The sequence below is a fragment of the Salvelinus fontinalis genome, chromosome 14 (assembly GCF_029448725.1).
Source record: "Salvelinus fontinalis isolate EN_2023a chromosome 14, ASM2944872v1, whole genome shotgun sequence".
NCBI lineage: Eukaryota > Metazoa > Chordata > Actinopteri > Salmoniformes > Salmonidae > Salvelinus > Salvelinus fontinalis.
The window spans coordinates 18,319,440-18,338,481 of record NC_074678.1 but is presented as its reverse complement, the minus strand read 5'-3'; the positions used below and the strand labels follow the sequence as shown (position 1 = coordinate 18,338,481).

General features: G+C 44.0%; 2 protein-coding genes across 2 annotated transcripts in view; one reads left to right on the top strand and one right to left on the bottom strand.

Annotated features, from left to right (window-relative positions):
- Nucleotides 1-1,070: 1,070 nt before the first annotated feature.
- LOC129869569 (mediator of RNA polymerase II transcription subunit 8-like) lies at nucleotides 1,071-16,090 on the bottom strand. Its single transcript, XM_055944086.1, has 7 exons — nucleotides 15,973-16,090; nucleotides 15,661-15,782; nucleotides 13,528-13,672; nucleotides 5,272-5,412; nucleotides 4,676-4,763; nucleotides 4,274-4,510; nucleotides 1,071-4,007 (listed from the first exon to the last, which is right to left on the bottom strand). The coding sequence occupies exons 1-7, from the start codon at nucleotides 15,976-15,978 to the stop codon at nucleotides 3,940-3,942; spliced, it is 807 nt and encodes a 268-aa protein (XP_055800061.1). The 5' UTR covers nucleotides 15,979-16,090; the 3' UTR covers nucleotides 1,071-3,939.
- A 24-nt stretch (nucleotides 16,091-16,114) lies between these two features.
- The window catches only part of LOC129869570 (KICSTOR complex protein SZT2-like), a 192,353-nt gene continuing 189,425 nt past the window's right edge, over nucleotides 16,115-19,042 (top strand). Inside the window, 2 exon segments of the mRNA XM_055944087.1 lie at nucleotides 16,115-16,471; nucleotides 17,199-17,324. Of these exon segments, the coding sequence (XP_055800062.1) occupies nucleotides 16,376-16,471; nucleotides 17,199-17,324 (222 nt within the window). The 5' untranslated portion in view covers nucleotides 16,115-16,375.

The window sequence follows — 19,042 nt, the reverse complement described above, 5'->3', positions numbered from 1 at the left end:
GGCCTTTGTATCTACAGAGGTGTTTTCAGGGGAATCTGGGATTTTCAGAGAGGATCGTGGATATGGAGGAAGCTGTCACGTTAAGTATTCATGCACAAATCTCAGGGAGAAGAAATTTGTAATTATCATGTAACATATGTAAGTATCATGATAATTGTCAGAGAAAAGGCAACAAAATCTCTAAAATATCACAGTCACAGTGTATGTTTGGAACTTGCATCCTAAAGACTGAAGGATTTACTGTAGAATGTGGAATATTGTCACAAAAGACTCAGCTGTGAAACACTGCTGACCCCTCATGGTCAGTTCAAAGTTCAACACCATGTCTATGAAGACTAATCCAAAAGGAAGATGGCCTGACTGACACACTAGCGACGCCACGTACATATTAGTCATTTAGTAGACGCTCTTATTCAGAGCGTTTTACAGGAGCAATTAGGATGAACTGTCTTGCTCAAGGGCACAACAGATCGGGGATTAGATCCAGTGATCTTTTGGTTACTGCTCCAACACTATTAACTGTTAGTCTACATGCCACTACCTAGAGATAATGGGTTTATGTTAGGTGGCATTCAATGACATTCTGAAGCTCATTGCATCCTAGAAAAGATTAAACACTTTCTCTTAAATGGAAATTGCAGATTTCACCCTATCATTAAAGATAAGAATCAATTATCGGAGGATGAATCCGAATCAGATTGAGCATGTGATTGAGGAAACACGAGCAAATTATGAAACTAAAAAACAATCAATAGGAGAATGATAAGAACAATGCACCCTCTCTCTAAATTCACCACATGAGCATTTCATGGCTTATTTTCCACACGAAGGCACTTCTGGTGCACCATGCAATTAATCTTGTGACAAATGTTCCATACACATTATTACTGAAATATTTAACAGGAGAATTCATCTTTACACATATTATCCTCCAGTAAGTGCTAATTGAATGTGGGTAGAGGTCAGCCCAACCCTCAAACCCACTTCATTATCGCCACACTTCTCACGCTCTACTGGGACAAACAAAAAAAGGGAAAGCACAAAATATGTAATTTGACAAGGGACTCACATTTCTGGGAAACCATTTTTTTATTGTATAAAGAGTTGTAGCCCTAAATTTCTTTCACAGAGGGAGCTGCAGTAGGGTAAAAACAAGGCAGTAATAGCCTGTTCAGGACTCTCTCTCAGTTAGGCCAAATGGACACAGGCGGGACAATGTCCATCTGCCTATAGTCCATTGTTTATAAGACATCTATAGAAAGTCTGACCCTGTGCATCTTCTAGCTGTCTCAGCTGACTCTCCTTTCTTACCAGGGCATTGAGGCAGACACAGCGAGACGTCAGGCCGGCAGAGGACATTGTGTATGTAGGTCACCCAGCGACCTGTGTCGTATCGTGTGACAGCCACAGCGGTCACTGTCTCTGCGCTGTGGTGCCGGCCGCCCAGCGGGAGGTGGGATAGGGATTGGAGTGGACAGACCACGGTGGGGCAGAGCACAGAGGCCCCCAACACGTCAGCATGAACTTTCTCATTTCCTCCCTTAACGACTTTGACATTATCAGGCCAGGCAGTGCAATGTCCAGCCGCATTACTCTCACCGGGCCTACATTATGCATAATGGCCGGAATGGTGAAGGGATACTGTAAGAGGCAGTGCTAGGGTTCAGATGACTGGAGAGACAACATGGTAAAGGGATAGGAGGCAGTACTAGGGTTCAGATGACTGGAGAGACATGGTGAAGCAGTTGAAGTATGTTTTAAATACACTGCTCAAAAAAATAAAGGGAACACTAAAATAACACATCCTAGATCTGAATGAATGACATATTCTTATTAAATACTTTTTTCTTTACATAGTTGAATGTGCTGACAACAAAATCACACCAAAAATTATCAATGGAAATCAAATTTATCAACCCATGGAGGTCTGGATTTGGAGTCACACTCAAAATTAAAGTGGAAAACCACACTTCAGGCTGATCCAACTTTGATGTAATGTCCTTAAAACAAGTCAAAATGAGGCTCAGTAGTGTGTGTGGCCTCCACGTGCCTGTATGACCTCCCTACAACACCTGGGTATGCTCCTGATGAGGTGGCGGATGGTCTCCTGAGGGATCTCCTCCCAGACCTGGACTAAAGCATCCGCCAACTCCTGGACAGTCTGTGGTGCAACGTGGCATTGGTGGATGGAGCGAGACATGATGTCCCAGATGTGCTCAATTAGATTCAGGTCTGGGGAACGGGCGGTCCATAGCATCAATGCCTTCCTCTTGCAGGAACTGCTGACACACTCCAGCCACATGAGGTCTAGCATTGTCTTGCATTAGGAGGAACCCAGGGCCAACCGCACCAGCATATGTTCTCACAAGGGGTCTGAGGATCTCATCTCGGTACCTAATGGCAGTCAGGCTACCTCTGGCGAGCACATGGAGGGCTGTGCAGCCCCCAAAGAAATGCCACCCCACACCATGACTGACCCACCGCCAAACTGGTTATGCTGGAGGATGTTGCTGGCAGCAGAACGTTCTCCACGACGTCTCCAGACTCTGTCACGTCTGTCACATGTGCTCAGTGTGAACCTGCTTTCATCTATGAAGAGCACAGGGCGCCAGTGGCGAATTTGCCAATCTTGGTGTTCTCTGGCAAGTGCCAAACGTCCTGCACGGTGTTGGGCTGTAAGCACAACCCCCGCCTGTGGACGTTGGGCCCTCATACCACCCTCATGGAGTCTGTTTCTGACCGTTTGAGCAGACACATGCACATTTGTGGCCTGCTGGAGGTCATTTTGCAGGGCTCTGGCAGTGCTCCTCCTGCTCCTCCTTGCACAAAGGCAGAGGTAGCGGTCCTGCTGCTGGGTTGTTGCCCTCCTACGGCCTCCTCCACGTCTCCTGATGTACTGGCCTGTCTCCTGGTAGCGCCTCCATGCTCTGGACACTACGCTGACAGACACAGCAAACCTTCTTGCCACAGCTCGCATTGATGTGCCATCCTGGATGAACTGCACTACCTGAGCCACTTGTGTGGGTTGTAGACTCCGTCTCATGCTACCACTAGAGTGAAAGCACCGCCAGCATTCAAAAGTGACCAAAACATCAGCCAGGAAGCATAGGAACTGAGAAGTGGTCTGTGGTCACCACCTGCAGAACCACTTCTTTATTGGGGGTGTCTTGCTAATTGCCTATAATTTCCACCCGTTGTCTATTCCATTTGCACAACAGCATGTGCAATTTATTGTCAATCAGTGTTGCTTCCTAAGTGGACAGTTTGATTTCACAGAAGTGTGATTGACTTGAAGTTACATTGTGTTGTTTAAGTGTTCCCTTTATTTTTTTGAGTAGTGTATATTCCTTTTCTGACTGACACTAAACACCACAAATGTATTATACATTTCTGAAAGACATAACATAATGCAGACTTGTTTACATTTTTGTTATTTAGCAGACACTGTTATCCAGAGCAACTTACATGAGGTGTTAGGGCTAAGTGCCTTGCTCAAGTGCACAATGAGATTTTCACCTAGCCGGCTCGGGGATTCGAACCAGTGACCATTCCATTACTGGCCCAACGCTCTTAGCCAGCAGATTTTCTCTGTGTGACAAATTAACATATTTGGATAAACAAATCTTAAAATAAAAGCTCTGATATGCCCTTTATTAAATACTAACATCAAATCTCATTTAAGTTTTCTGCAATAATGACCAAGTTCTCAAACTGTGTTTTCCCTTGAATATAAATGGAAAGACAGTGCTATCTAGTGTTCACAAATGGAAGCACATCTGACAAATTTCTGCACTTTCACAGTATGATACTTTCTTCTCAAAATGATGTATTTAATCAAAAGATAACATAGCATATATCATATGAATACTTGCATTGCTGTACATGGCTCACTCTGTAGGCTTCCTAAAGGCTTTCTATCAGAATGGGATAGAGAGGATCTTATCGGTTGTAAGGATGCATTGAGGAGGCAGCCTTGATGTTTGTCTTGATGTTGCATGGCATTTTCCCTGAAAAATGTAATAAACAAATCAGTTACATACCAGTCTTTTTCTCAATACCTGAATGGCCTGGTACATTTAAAGTAACTTTTTGTCCAGCACTAGAAATAATCTGTGTCTGAGAAACCAACTGCCCTTATTATTCAGGTCTATAGAACCTTGAGTTATGGTAAGGCCATAACTCAAGGTTCTATAGACCTGAATAATAAGTGAATAAACCACTTAACTGTAGCAAGGCAAGACTCAGGTCTATATGACATTCAGGATCTTCATACCTGGCTGTCCTTGCTGCTGAGGAGCACCAGGCCCCATTCCTTGCTGCTGGCCTGAACCCCCACCGATGGTGACCTGCTGTAAGGTGGGACCTCCGCTCATTATGGGCCCTTGTCCTGTGTGTCCAGGGGCCACAGGACCAGGGGGCCTGCACTTCGAAAGCCCCTTCCCAAATCCCACCGCTGCCACCAGTGCATTGGTGTCAGCAGGGTTGAAAGATGGTTTGTTCTGCCGTATGGCTAAAACAGAGAGTAGAGCGCATAAGTATAAACTCCATACCACGGATTTTAGATTAGACCGCCTGTACATCTTGAGTACATAAGCATCAATAAACTCCATAACAGTTCTTAACTTATCTGTAAATGTTCTCAGGAAAAAAGGGAACCTTGGTTCAATCAGTGTACCTGCACTGTCTGCATCTCTGTCATCGCGAGGATTGTTCAGTTTCTCCAGTAGACTTGAACAGAGTTTGTTCAGTGTCTGGATTTGTTTCTGTTGGGAGGAAAAACAAGGCATTATTTTGTTACTCATTGCTTCCAACTTGAGTTGTTGGATAGCTAGACTACAATGTGCATGAGTGCATTACATGATAAGCACCATTTTACTTGGAATTGTGTCTTCCCACCACACAACATGATGTTGTGTTCATTAGGGCATATGTAACAAACTGTTATAGTACCGTAACCTCACTCCACAGCTTGAAATGTACGCACATACGTTCGCAAACAGTCACGTGTGTTTGAGAGGCAGATGACCCTGGTATGAGCCGTTGTACGGCCAGTGTGCCAAGAAAGGGAGGAAGCTCACCTGCTAAGCAAGCACAGTAACATCGTTCACGCTGGCTTGAAGTGGCTTCAATATTTTATTATCCTTTTCAGCAACGGGTGGATGTATAATTTCACTCAGTAGTATGAAAATTATACAGGTTTCCTTATGTGAACCAGGGAGCTGCTTTCCTCTCAAACTGCGGTATGATTAGATGAAGACCAAGTCGGTTTACCTGTGCCACCTCAGGTCCTATCCGGGCAGCTTCCGCACTCAGCTGTTTCTCCTGCTCCTCCACCTCAGGATCAGGCTTGGTGCGCAGGTGATCCGGCACAATCTCATGGCTGAACACAGGCACGCGTTGCTCTGTCAGTTTCTAGAGAGAGGGGGCAGTGTGTACGGCGGTAAGCAAAGACTAGGGTATGTCACCACCGATAAATCCATGATAATCGAAAATTTCAATAAGCATTTCTCTACAGCTGGCCATGCTTTACTCCTGGCTACCCCAACCCCGGCCAACAGCTCCGCACCACTCGAAGCTACTTGCCCGAGCCTCCCCAGCTTCTCCTTCACCCAAATCCAGATCGCAGATGTTCTGAAAGAGCTGCAAAACCTGGACCCGTACAAATCAGCTGGGATAGACAACCTGGACCCTCTCTTTCTAAAATTATCCACCGCCATTGTTGCAACTCCTATTACCAGTCTGTTCAACCTCTCATTTCGTCCGAGATCCCTAAAGTTTGGAAAGCTGCCACGATCATCCCCCTCTTCAAAGGGGATGACCCTCTAGACCCAAACTGTTACAGACCTATATCCATCCTGCCCTGCCTTTCTAAAGTCTTTCAAAGCCAAGTTAATAAACAGATCACTGACCAATTCGAATCCCACCGTACCTTCTCCACTGTGCAATCCGGTTTCCGAGCTGGTCACGGGTGCACCTCAGCCACGCTCAAGGTACTAAACGATATCATAACCGCCATCGATAAAAGACAGTACGGTGCAGCCGTCTTCATCGACCTGGCCAAGACTTTCGACTGTCAATCACCGTATTCTTATTGGCAGACTCAATAGCCTTGGTTCTGACTTCCGGCGCCGACCGAGATGGCCGCCTCGCTTCGCGTTCCTAGGAAACTATACAGTATTTTGTTGTTTTATGTGTTATTCCTTACATTGGTACCCCAGGTAATCTTAGGTTTCATTACATACAGTCGGGAGTAACTACTGAATATAAGAGCAACGTCAACTCACCATCGTTACAACCAGGAATATGACTCTCCCGAAGCGGATCCTGTGTTTTGCTTTCCACCCAGTACAATGGATCGGATCCCAGCCGGTGACCCTAAACAACGATGCCGTAAAAGGGGCAAACGAGGCGGTCTCCTGGTCAGGCTTCGGAGACGGGCACATCGCGCTCCACTCCCTAGCATACTACTCGCCAATGTCCAGTCTCTTGACAATAAGGTTGATGAAATCCGAGCACGGGTAACATTCCAAAGAGACATCAGGGATTGTAACGTTCTTTGCTTCACGGAAACATGGCTCACTCAAGAGACGCTAACGGAGTCGGTGCAGCCAGCTGGTTTCTTCACGCATCGTGCCGACAGAAACAAACATCTTTCTGGTAAGAAGAGGGGCGGGGGTGTATGCCTTATGATCAACGAGACGTGGTGTGATCATAACAACATACAGGACCTCAAGTCGTTCTGTTCACCAGATTTAGAATTCCTCACAATCAAATGTCGACCGCATTATCTACCAAGGGAATTCTCTTCGATTATAATCACAGCCGTATATATTCCCCACCCTAGCAGACACATCGATGGCCCTGAACGAACTTTATCTGACTCTTTGTAAACTGGAAACCACACACCCTGAGGCTGCATTCATCGTAGCTGGGGATTTTAACAAGGCTTATCTGAAAACAAAACTCCCTAAATTCTATCAGCATATCGATTGTGCTACCAGGGCTGGTAAAACCTTGGATCATTGTTATACTAACTTCAGCGACGCATATAAGGCCCTCCCCCACCCTCCTTTCGGAAAAGCTGACCACGACTCCATTTTGTTGCTTCCAGCCTACAAACAGAAACTAAAACAGCAAGCTCCCGAGCTCAGGTCTGTTCAACGCTGGTCCGACCAAACTGATTCCACGCTTCAAGACTGCGCCGATCACGTGGATTGGGATATGTTCCGCATTGCGTCCAACAACAACATTGACGAATAAGCTGATTCGGTGAGCGAGTTCATTAGAAAGTGCATTGACGATGTCGTACCCACAGCAACGATTAAAACATTCCCAAACCAGAAACCGTGGATTGATGGCAGCATTCGCGTGAAACTGAAAGCGCAAACCACTGCTTTTAACCAGGGCAAGGTGACCGGAAACATGACCGAATAAAAACAGTGTAGCTATTCCCTCCGCAAGGCAATCAAACAAGCTAAGTCCCAGTATAGAGACTAAGTAGAGTCGCAATTCAACAGCTCAGACACAAGAGGTATGTGGCAGGGTCAACAGTCAATCACGGATTACAAAAAGAAAACCAGCCCCGTCGCGGACCACGATGTCTTGCTCCCAGACAGACTAAATAACTTTTTTGCTCGCTTTGAGGACAATACAGTGCCACTGACACGGCCCGCTACCAAAACCTGCGGGCTCTCCTTCACTGCAGCCGAGGTGAGTAAAACATTTAAACGTGTTAACCCTCGCAAGGCTGCAGGCCCAGACGGCATTCCCAGCCGCGTCCTCAGAGCATGCGCAGACCAGCTGGCTGGTTTGTTTAAGAACATATTCAATCAACCCTGCTGTTCCCACATGCTTCAAGAGGGCCACCATTGTTCCTGTTCCCAAGAAAGCTAAGGTAACTGAGCTAAACGACTACCACTCCGTAGCACTCACTTCCGTCATCATGAAGTGCTTTGAGAGACTTGTCCAGGACCATATTACCTCCACCCTACCTGACACCCTAGACCCACTCCAATTTGCTTACCGACCCAATAGGTCCACAGACGACGCAATCGCAAACACACTGCACACTGCCCTAACCCATCTGGACAAGAGGAATACCTATGTGAGAATGCTGTTCATCGACTACAGCTCAGAATTTAACACCATCGTACCCTCCAAACTCGTCATCAAGCTCGAGACCCTGGGTCTCGACCCCGCCCTGTGCAACTGGGTCCTGGACTTCCTGACGGGCCGCCCCCAGGTGGTGAGGGTAGGTAACAACATCTCCACCCCTCTGATCCTCAACACTGGGGCCGCACAAGGGTGCGTTCTGAGCCCTCTCCTGTACTCCCTGTTCACCCACAACTGCGTGGCCATGCACGCCTCCAACTTAATCATCAAGTTTGCGGACGACACTACAGTGGTAGGCTTGATTACCAACAACGACGAGAAGGCCTACAGGGAGGAGGTGAGGGCCCTCGGAGTGTGGTGTCAGGAAAATAACCTCACACTCAACGTCAACAAAACAAAGGAGATGATTGTGGACTTCAGGAAACAGCAGAGGGAGCACCCCCCTATCCACATCGACGGGAGAGTAGTGGAGAAGGTGGAAAGTTTTAAGTTCCTCGGTGTACACATCACGGACAAACTCAATTGGTCCACCCACACAGACAGCGTTGTGAAGAAGGCGCAGTAGCGCCTCTTCAACCTCAGGAGGCTGAAGAAATTCGGCTTGTCACCAAAAGCACTCACAAACTTCTACAGATGCACAATCGAGAGCATCCTGTCGGGCTGTATCACCGCCTGGTACGGCAACTGCTCCGCCCACAACCGTAAGGCTCTCCAGAGGGTAGTGAGGTCTGCACAACGCATCACCGGGGGCAAACTACCTGCTCTCCAGGACACCTACACCACCCAATGTCACAGGAAGGCCATGAAGATCATCAAGGACAACAACCACCCGAGCCACTGCCTGGTCACCCCGCTATCATCCAGAAGGCGAGGTCAGTACAGGTGCATCAAAGCAGGGACCGAGAGACTGAAAAACAGCTTCTATCTCAAGGCCATCAGACTGTTAAACAGCCACCACTAACATTTAGTGGCCGCTGCCAACATACTGACTCCTCCAGCCACTTTAATAATGGGAATTGATGGAAATTATGTAAAAATGTATCACTAGCCACTTTAAACAATGCCACTTAATATAATGTTTACATACCCTACATTACTCAGCTCATATGTATATGTATATACTGTACTGTATATCATCCACTGCATTTTGTCATCTTTATGTAATACATGTATCACTAGCCACTTTAAACTATGCCACTTTATGATTACATACCCTACATTACTCATCTCATTTGTATAGACTGTACCCTATACCATCTACTGCATCTTGCCTATGCCGTTCTGTACCATCACTCATTCATATATCTTTATGTACATATTCTTTATCCCTTTACAATTGTGTGTATTAGGAGGTAGTTGTGGAATTGTTAGGTTAGATTACTTGTTGGTTATTACTGCATTGTTGGAACTAGAAGCACAAGCATTTCACTACACTCGCATTAACATCTGCTAACCATGTGTATGTGACAAATAACATTTGATTTGGTTTCTCAAATGACTGCCTCGCCTGGTTCACCAACTACTTCGCAGAAAGAGTTCAGTGTGTCAAATCGGAGGGCCTGTTGTCCGGACCTCTGGCAGTCTCTATGGGGGTGCTACAGGGTTCAATTCTCGGGCCGACTCTTTTCTCTATACATATCAACGATGTCGCTCTTGCTGCGGGTGATTCCCGGATCCACCTCTACGCAGATGACACCATTCTGTATACATCTGGCCCTTCTTTGGACACTGTGTTAACTAACCTCCAAACGAGCTTCAATCCCATATAAAAACTCCCTCCGTGGCCTCCAACTGCTCTTAAATGCTAGCAAAAATAAATGCATGCTTTTCAACCATTCGCTGCCCGCACCCACCCGCCCGCCCGACTAGCATCACTACTCTGGACGGTCACTACTCTGGACGGTTCTGACCTAGAATACGTGGACAACTACAAATACCTAGGTGTCTGGCTAGACTGTAAACTCTCCTTCCAAACTTATATCAAGCATTTCCAATCCAAAGTTAAATCTAGAAATTGGCTTTCTATTTTGCAACAAAGCCTCCTTCACTCACGCAGTCTATCACAGTGCCATCCGTTTTGTTACCAAAGCGCCTTATACCACCCACCACTGCGACCTGTATGCTCTAGTCGGCTGCCCCTCGCTACATGATCATCGCAAAACCCACTGGCTCCAGGTCATCTACAAGTCTATCTCACTGGTCATCCCCAAAGCCAACACCTCCTTTGGCCGCCTTTCCTTCCAGTTCTCTGCTGCCAGTGACTGGAACAAATTACAAAAATCGCTGAAGCTGGAGACTTACATTTCCCTCACCAACTTTAAACAACAGCCATCTGAGCAGCTAACCGATCGCTGCAGCTGTCCATAGTACATCTGTAAATAGCCCACCCAATCTACCTACCTCTTCCCCATATTGTTTTTATTTACTTTTCTGCTCTTTTGCACACCAGTATCACTACTTGCACATCATCATCTGCTCATTTATCACTACAGTGTTAATCTGCTAAATTGTAATTACTTTGCTACTATGGCCTATTTATTGCCATAGGTCCTCATACCATTTGCACACACTGTATATAGTAGAGGTCGACCGATGAATCGGAATGGCCGATTAATTAGGGCCGATTTCAAGTTATCATAACAAATCGGAAATCGGTATTTTGGGACACCGATTTGGCCGATTATTAATTTTTTTACACCTTTATTTAATCTTTATTTAACTAGGCAAGTCAGTTAAGAACACATTCTTATTTTCAATGACGGCCTAGGAACGGTGGGTTAACTGCCTCGTTCAGGGGCAGAACAACATATTTTTACCTTGTCAGCTCGGGGGATTCAATCGTGCAACCTTACAGCTAACTAGTCCAACGTTCTAACCACCTGATTACATTGCACTCCACGAGGAGCCTGCCTGTTACGCGAATGCAGTAGAAGCCAAGGTAAGTTGCTAGCTAGCATTAAACTTATCTTATAAAAACAATCAATCATAATCACTAGTTAACTACACATGGTTGATGATATTACTAGTTTATCTAGCGTGTCCTGCGTTGCATATAATCGATGCGGTGCATTACGTTGCTCCAATGTGTACCTAACCATAAACATCAATGCCTTTCTTAAAATCAATACACAGAAGTATATATTTTGAAACCTGCATATTTAGCTGCATATTTAGCTAAAAGAAATCCAGGTTAGCAGGCAATATTAACCAGGTGAAATTGTGTCACTTCTCTTGCGTTCATTGCACGCAGAGTCAGGGTATATGCAACAGTTTGGGCCGCCTGGCTTGTTGCGAAATAATTTGCCAGAATTTTACGTAATTATGACGTAACATTGAAGGTTGTACAATGTAACAGGAATATTTAGACTTAGGGATGCCAGCCGTTGGATATAATACGGAGCGTTTCCGTATTTCACTGAAAAAATAAACGTTTTTTCTTCGAAATGATATTTTCCAGATTCGACCATATTAATTTACATTTACATTTAAGTCATTTAGCAGACGCTCTTATCCAGAGCGACTTACAAATTGGAAAGTTCATACATATTCATCCTGGTCCCCCCATGGGAATTGAACCCTGGTCCCCCGTGGGAATTGAACCCACAACCCTGGCGTTGCAAGCGCCATGCTCTACCAACTGAGCCACACGGGACCTTTAATGACCAAAGGCTCGTATTTCTGTGTGTTATTATGTTATAACTAAGTCTATGATTTGATAGAGCAGTCTGACTGAGCAGTGGTAGGTGGCAGCAGGCTCGTAAGCATTCATTCAAACAGCACTTTCGTGCGTTTTGCCAGCAGCTCTTTGTTGTGCTTCAAGCATTGCGCTGTTTATGACTTCAAGCCTATCAACTCCCGTAGGCAATAAATAGGCCATAGGAGCGCATAATTACAATTTCGCAGATTAACACTGTAGTGATAAATGAGCAGATGATGATGTGCAAGTAGAGATACTGGTGTGCAAAAGAGCAGAAAAGTAAATAAAAACAGTATGGGGATGAGGTAGGTAGATTGGGTGGGCTATTTACAGATGGACTATGTACAGCTGCAGCGATCGGATAGCTGCTGAGAAAGTTGGTGAGGAAATAAAAGTCTCCAGCTTCAGGGATTTTTGCAATTCGTTCCAGTCAATGGCAGCAGAGAACTGGAAGGAAAGGCGGCCAAATGAGGTGTTGGCTTTGGGGATGATCAGTGAGATATACCTGCTGGAACGTGTGCTACGGGTGGGTGTTGTTATCGTGACCAGTGAACTGAGATAAGGCGGAGCTTTACCTAGCATAGACTTATAGATGGCCTGGAACCAGTGGGTCTGGCGACGAATATGTAGAGAGGGCTAGCCGACTAGAGCATACAGGTCGCAGTGGTGGGTGGTATAAGGTGATTTGGTAACAAAACGGATGGCACTGTGATTAACTGCATCCAGTTTGTGAAATGTGAAATGGCTAGCTAGTTAGCGGGGTCCGCGCTAATAGCGTTTCAAACGTCACTCGCTCTGAGACTTGGAGTGGTTATTCCCCTTGCTCTGCATGGGTAACGCTGCTTCGAGGGTGGCTGTTGTCGATGTGTTCCTGGTTCGAGCCCAGGTAGGAGCAAGGAGAGAAACGTAAGCTATACTCTTACACTGGCAATACTAAAGTGCCTATAAGAACATCCAATAGGTCAAAGGTTAATGAAATACAAATGGTATAGAGAGAAATAGTCCTATAATAACTACAACCTAAAACTTCTTACCTGGGAATATTGAAGACTCATGTTAAAAGGAACCACCAGCTTTCATATGTTCTCATGTTCTGAGCAAGGAACTTGAACGTTAGCTTTCTTACATGACACATATTGCACTTTTACTTTCTTCTCCAACACTTTGTTTTTGCATTATTTAAACCAAATTGAACATGTTTCATTATTTATTTGAGGCTAAATTGATTTTATTGATGTATTATATTAAGTTAAAATAAGTGTTCATTCAGTATTGTTGTAATTGTCAATCGTAAAAATAAAAATAAAATTAAAAAAATTTGGCCGATTAATCGGTATCGGCTTTTTTGGTCCTCCAATAAATCGGTATCGGTGTTGAAAAATCATAATCGGTCGACCTCTAGTATATAGACTTTCTTTTTTTTTTCTATTGTGTGGACTGTACGCTTCTTTATTCCATGTAACTCTGTGTTGTTGTTTCTGTCGCACTGCTTTGCTTTATCTTGGCAAGGTCGCAGTTGTAATTGAGAACTTGTTCTCAACTAGCCTACCTGGTTAAATAAAGGTTAAATAAAAAAATAAATGTGTGTCTGAAAAACTATCCTCCTCTTGGCTAGTTAAACCAGACTCAATGCTGTTCTCACCATTGTTTCACTGCCTGAGTACAGCATTCAGTCTGGTTTAACCAGGCTAATCCTCATCCACAGAAAAGATACTCACAGCTAGTTCTTCATCCCTGTCTGGAGACAACAGCAGGGGGATGATGATCTGCTGGCGGAAAGATGGCGTCTTCTCATTCCGCAACAGTTTATTGATGGTGTTCAACTGACCGGACAAGAGGGCAAAGTTGTCCAACACAGAGGGCCTATTGTCAAAGTAGAGAGACAACAACTTAATGAATTAACTATTAGAGTACATTTATTTTCATACAATTATATTAATTTTCAAAATAGGTAACCAAGTCTCGCAATTACTTTCAGCAATGCCATCCAAAAGCAACACTGGGACCTAGCTAGTTTACTCCAAATGTATCATATGCAATTTATTTACAAAGCCATTTTTACATCAGCCAATGTCACAAAGTGCTATACAGAAACCTAGTCTAAATACCCAAACAGCAAGCAATGCAGATGTAGAAGCACGGTGGTTAAAAAAAACTCCCTAGAATGGAAGGAACCTAAGAAGAAACCAGGCAAGCATACGAACTAAAGTTAGCTAACGGCCAACTGCTTTCTTCTGGAAAATGTGAAGTCCAAGATGGACAAAGGGGGCGTTGTTGGGGCTGTGTTTCTGGACCTAAGGAAGGCTTGTGATACTGTTAACCATGAGATTCTCATCACAAAATTGTCCAAGTTCAACTTTTCCCCCGATGCCTTAAGATGGATGAAATCATACCTTGAAGGCAGAACTCAGTGTGTCAGAGTGAGCAATGAGCTGTCGCCCACTCTTAGCTATGATGTGGGCGTGCCTCAAGGGGCAATATTGGGGCCCCTCCTGTTCAGCCTGTACATGAATGATCTGCCTTCTGTCTGTACTGGGTCTGAAGTTCAAATGTATGCAGATGATACAGTGATATATGTGCATGCAATGAGCAAACAACAAGCTGCACAATAACTCACTACTGTAATGGCCCAGGTTACAAAGTGGCTCAGTGACTCGTGTTTGCATCTCAATGTGAAAAAAACTGTTTGCATGTTCTTCACAAAGAGGGCAACAGATGCTACTGAGACAGATTTCTATGTGTCAGGGGAGAAGCTCCAAGTGGTATCTGATTTTAAGTACCATGGCATCATACTTGATTCCAGCCCCTCTTTTAAAAAGCATGTGAAAAAGGTAATTCAGATAATCAAATTCAACCTAGCTAATTTCCGATTTATACGAAATTGTTTGACTACAGAGGTAGCAAAACTGTACTTCAAATCTATGATACTCCCCCACTTAACATACTGCTTGCCTAGTTGGGCCCAAGCTGGGTGTACAACATTAAAACCTATTCAGTCTGTCTACAAACAGGCTCTCAAAGTGCTTGATAGGAAGCCCAATAGCCATCATTCCTGTTACATCCTCAGAAAGCATGAGCTCCTGAGTTGGGAAAATCTTGTGCAATACACCGACGCATGTTTTGTATTCAAGATCCTAAATGGCCTGGCTCCCCCTCCACTCAGTATTGTTGTTAAACAGAAAACCCAGACATATGGCAGCAGATCCACAAGGTCTGCCATGAGGCGACTGTATAGTTCCCTTAAGGAAAAGCACCTTTTGTAAATCCGCTTTCTCTGTGAGAGCTTCCCATGTCTGAAATACACTGCCATCAGACACACATAACTGCACCACATATCACACTTTCACAAAATGCATGAAGACATGGCTAAAGGTCAATCAGATTTGTGAACATGGTCCCTAGCTGTGTGTTGCCGCTTTCCATGTTGTCTGTTGCTTGTGAGGTGTGGAAACACTTTTTTGCATTTATGAATTTTGCCTGGCTGCTTTTTGTTCTATGTTGCTCTATCTGTATGCTACGTCTTGCTAGTCCTATGTTGCTCTGTCTGTATGCTATGTCTTGCTTGTTCTATGTTGCTCTGCGTGTGCTCACTGCTCAATGATTGTCTATGTTGTAATTGGTTTTAATAACCTGCCCAGGGACTGCGGTTGAAAATCGGCACTTTTACTGAAACGTTGATTAATGTGCTTTGTCCCTGTAAAAATAAAATAAACTCAACTAACTAACGTTAGTGTTTAGCTCGTCACTTGCTAGGTAGCAGATTGTAACCGGCTAATGTGATGCTGTCAGCCATCTGGGAACAAAGCAGCTAATTGTCTGACAAGACGATAGCAGCTAAGTTGGTCACTTACCATGTCAGTCGTTCATACTCGTTTTCCAACTTGTAGATGAAACTGTGAAGAGCGTTTTTTAGATGAGCTACGCGGGAAATAAGAGATTCCACGGATGCGTCCAGCAATTTTTCTTCCCGTTGCTTGACAGAAACAAAAAGACAGATTTTATTAATAACGCGTTAACATTTAGCTCTTAGTAAGTCGCTAGCAGTAACTTGGGGCAGCGTTAGGTGAATACAAATAAGCATGTCATGCGCTATGAGGAACTGTACTTCATTTAAGACAATTGACTGGTTCAGAATTTAACATTTTGTAGAAAAGTCACCTTACCTGCATTTTTATTAGGGTAGCGAACCTGCTGGCTAGCGAAATAAAGATCTACCGGAAGTAAATAATGAGTGCAACAGTGAGCATGCTCCGCTCAGAATCATTTTGCTTTACGTTTTAAGTTCCAAACCTTTGTAATTAGCCAGACAACCGTGTGTTACTTTGAGTCGTTATGCCGTGAAATTCTCAATAAAATATGTTATACCACTTATCTGCACTCTTTTTCAGAAAGCTGGCATATTGGAATCAAAAGTAGAACTACACAACCGCTGAAGGCCTATCTGTTGTACTCCGGTGGAGAGACGAAGACGGAAGCATCCAGGTCACGTGTGGTTTATAACTAAATAAACAAAATACCAGAACGACAAGCCTGCAGTCGTGTATGAAAACGAAGTGAACAAGTCATATGTCAGCCGGTGCCTGCCGATATCCACGGGCTTTCATAGAATCCGCTAACGTTGGTTATGCCATACAAGGCATGGCAGACAAACAGGACAATGAGGTAACTTACTGAGGTTCATGTGTTTGTAACTCTGAGTTGCCACTAGCTTGTTAAACTAACTAACTTCTCCAATTAATTTCAAACAGTCAGCAGAGTAACTTGAGCTAGGGGTGTTGCAAAGCGCTCGCGCCTGAAATGACCTAGCATACTAAACTACACTCCATGGTGAAGGAAGTGGAGTTTAGTCCGCTAGAAGTGAGCATACCAAAGATGTTCCCTGTATTTGCTGTCAAATACAAGGGACAATTACAACTACTAGCTAGCCATATCAAACGTATCTTATGCATTAGCTTGACAGGCCATATAAAGCTATAGACCGGTTGTTTTGCCAGTGTCATGCCGTGCGTCACATGAGTCGAATTGGGATCCGATTGCTGCTCATTTAGCTTTATGTCACCCATGTTATGGCATATGATACTGTCAGGAAGACTTCACACAGAATATGCAAATTGATTTAATGTATTTTAATGTGATTAAGACGTGTTGTGACAGAAGTCAAGTATCTTGCTAATATGTAGGCTATTAAATCACATTACTGAACAAAGGGCACAGAGTCCTTCCCTTGCAGACCAGATAATTGATTATTTTAGTTTCTGAGGATGTCAAAGTTCATCAATATGTTGGCAGAAGCAGGGTCCAGGACAACATCCTGACTCTTCTCAAAGGGCGCTGTCATTTTGTTCACGAGATAACACCAAATGTTCTAATTCTTTGTCTTCTTTTTCAGGTGGAGGAGGCAGACCAGGTGTACCTGCTAATGAAGGAGGAGTACCGTATCTCACGCAACGTACGTTTGGCCTGGTTCCTGGGCAAGCTCAATCAGGTCATCTGGCCGGTTCCAAAGTCTGAACTGGTGGGTTAACTAGCTCTACTGGAGGAGATGTAGCTAGACTTTTGTGCTGTCGCTCTAATGATAACGAATATAAGTGTTGTCAAAACAGCGTAAACAGATCTGCGACCAGCCCGGAAATCATGTAGTAACCAAAAAGCGTTAAACAAATCAAAATATATTTTATCATATTCTTCAAAGTAGCCACACTTTGCCTTGATGACAGCTTTGCACACTCTTGGCATTCTCTCAGCCAGCTTCACCTGGAATGCTTTTCCAACAGTCTTGAATTGTTCCCACATATGCTGAGCACTTGGCTGCTTTTTCTTCACTCTGCGGTCCAACTCATCCCAAACCATCTCAATTGGGTTGAGGTCATGTGATTGTGGAGGCCAGGCCATCTGATGTAGCACTCCATCACTCTCCTTCTTGGTAAAATAGCCCTTACACAGCCTGGAGGTGTGTTGGGTCATTTTCCTGTTGACATTTTTTTTTTTGTCCCACTAAGCGCAAACCAGATGGGATGACGGATCGCTTCAGAATGCTGTGGTAGCCATGCTGGTTAAGTGTGCCTTGAATTCTAAATAAATCACAGACAGTGTCACTAGCAAATCACCATCACACCTCCTCTTCCATGCTTTACGGTGGGAACCAGACATGTAGAGATCATCCGTTCACCTACTCTGTGTCTCACAAACACACGGCGGTTGCAACCAAAAATCTCAAATTTGCACTCATCAGACCAAAGGACAGATTTCCACCGGACTAATGTCCATTGCTTGTGTTTCTTGGCCCAAGCAAGTCTCTTCTTCTTATTGGTGTCCTTTAGTAGTGGTTTCTTTGTAGCAATTTGACCATGAAGGCCTGATTCACGCAGTCTCTGAACAGTTGATGTTGAGATGTCTGTTACTTAAACTCTGAAGCATTTATTTGCGACTGCACCTGAAGAAACTTTTAAAGTTCTTGAAGTGTTCCTGATTGACTAACCTCCATGTCTTATAGTAATGATGAGCTGTCGTTTCTCTTTGCTTAATTGAGCTGTTATTGCCATAATATGGATTTGGTCTTTTACCAAATAGGGGTGGTATACAGAACTGGTACTGTATATATGCATATTGGCTCATAACTCCACCTATACAACAACAACAGGCCTAGCACTATACACCCTTTAAGCAGGGTTCATTAAGACAAGGGCATGTCAAATTCAAGGTTTTTCAGGGCCTTTTTCAATCACTTAATTGGACTCTGTGTTATACAATTTCATAATTTATATCATTGTACATATAGGACCTAATATAGACCCCCCCCCACACACAAAAAAAAGAATGCAAAAAGTGTTAAAAAAAAACCATTCTAAAATACTGTATTTGAGAATTTTTAATTTTTAAATGTATTTTTATTTCACCTTTATTTAACCAGGTAGGCTAGTTGAGAACAAGTTCTCATTTGCAACTGCGACCTGGCCAAGATAAAGCATAGCAGTGTGAACAGACAACAACACAGAGTTACACATGGAGTAAACAATAAACAAGTCAATAACATAGTAGAAAAAAAAAAGATTCTATATACATTGTGTGAAAAATGCATGAGGAGGAATAATGTGGTCTTGCCTGACTAAATACATTGGATGCATGCATGGTGATTCTTCTGTAGCCCAAGTGGCCGACGCAGGCGCACATAATAAAGCCATGAATAGCCGTAGCATTATTCTCACCATTTGAATCACACCATTGCTGTTTTTA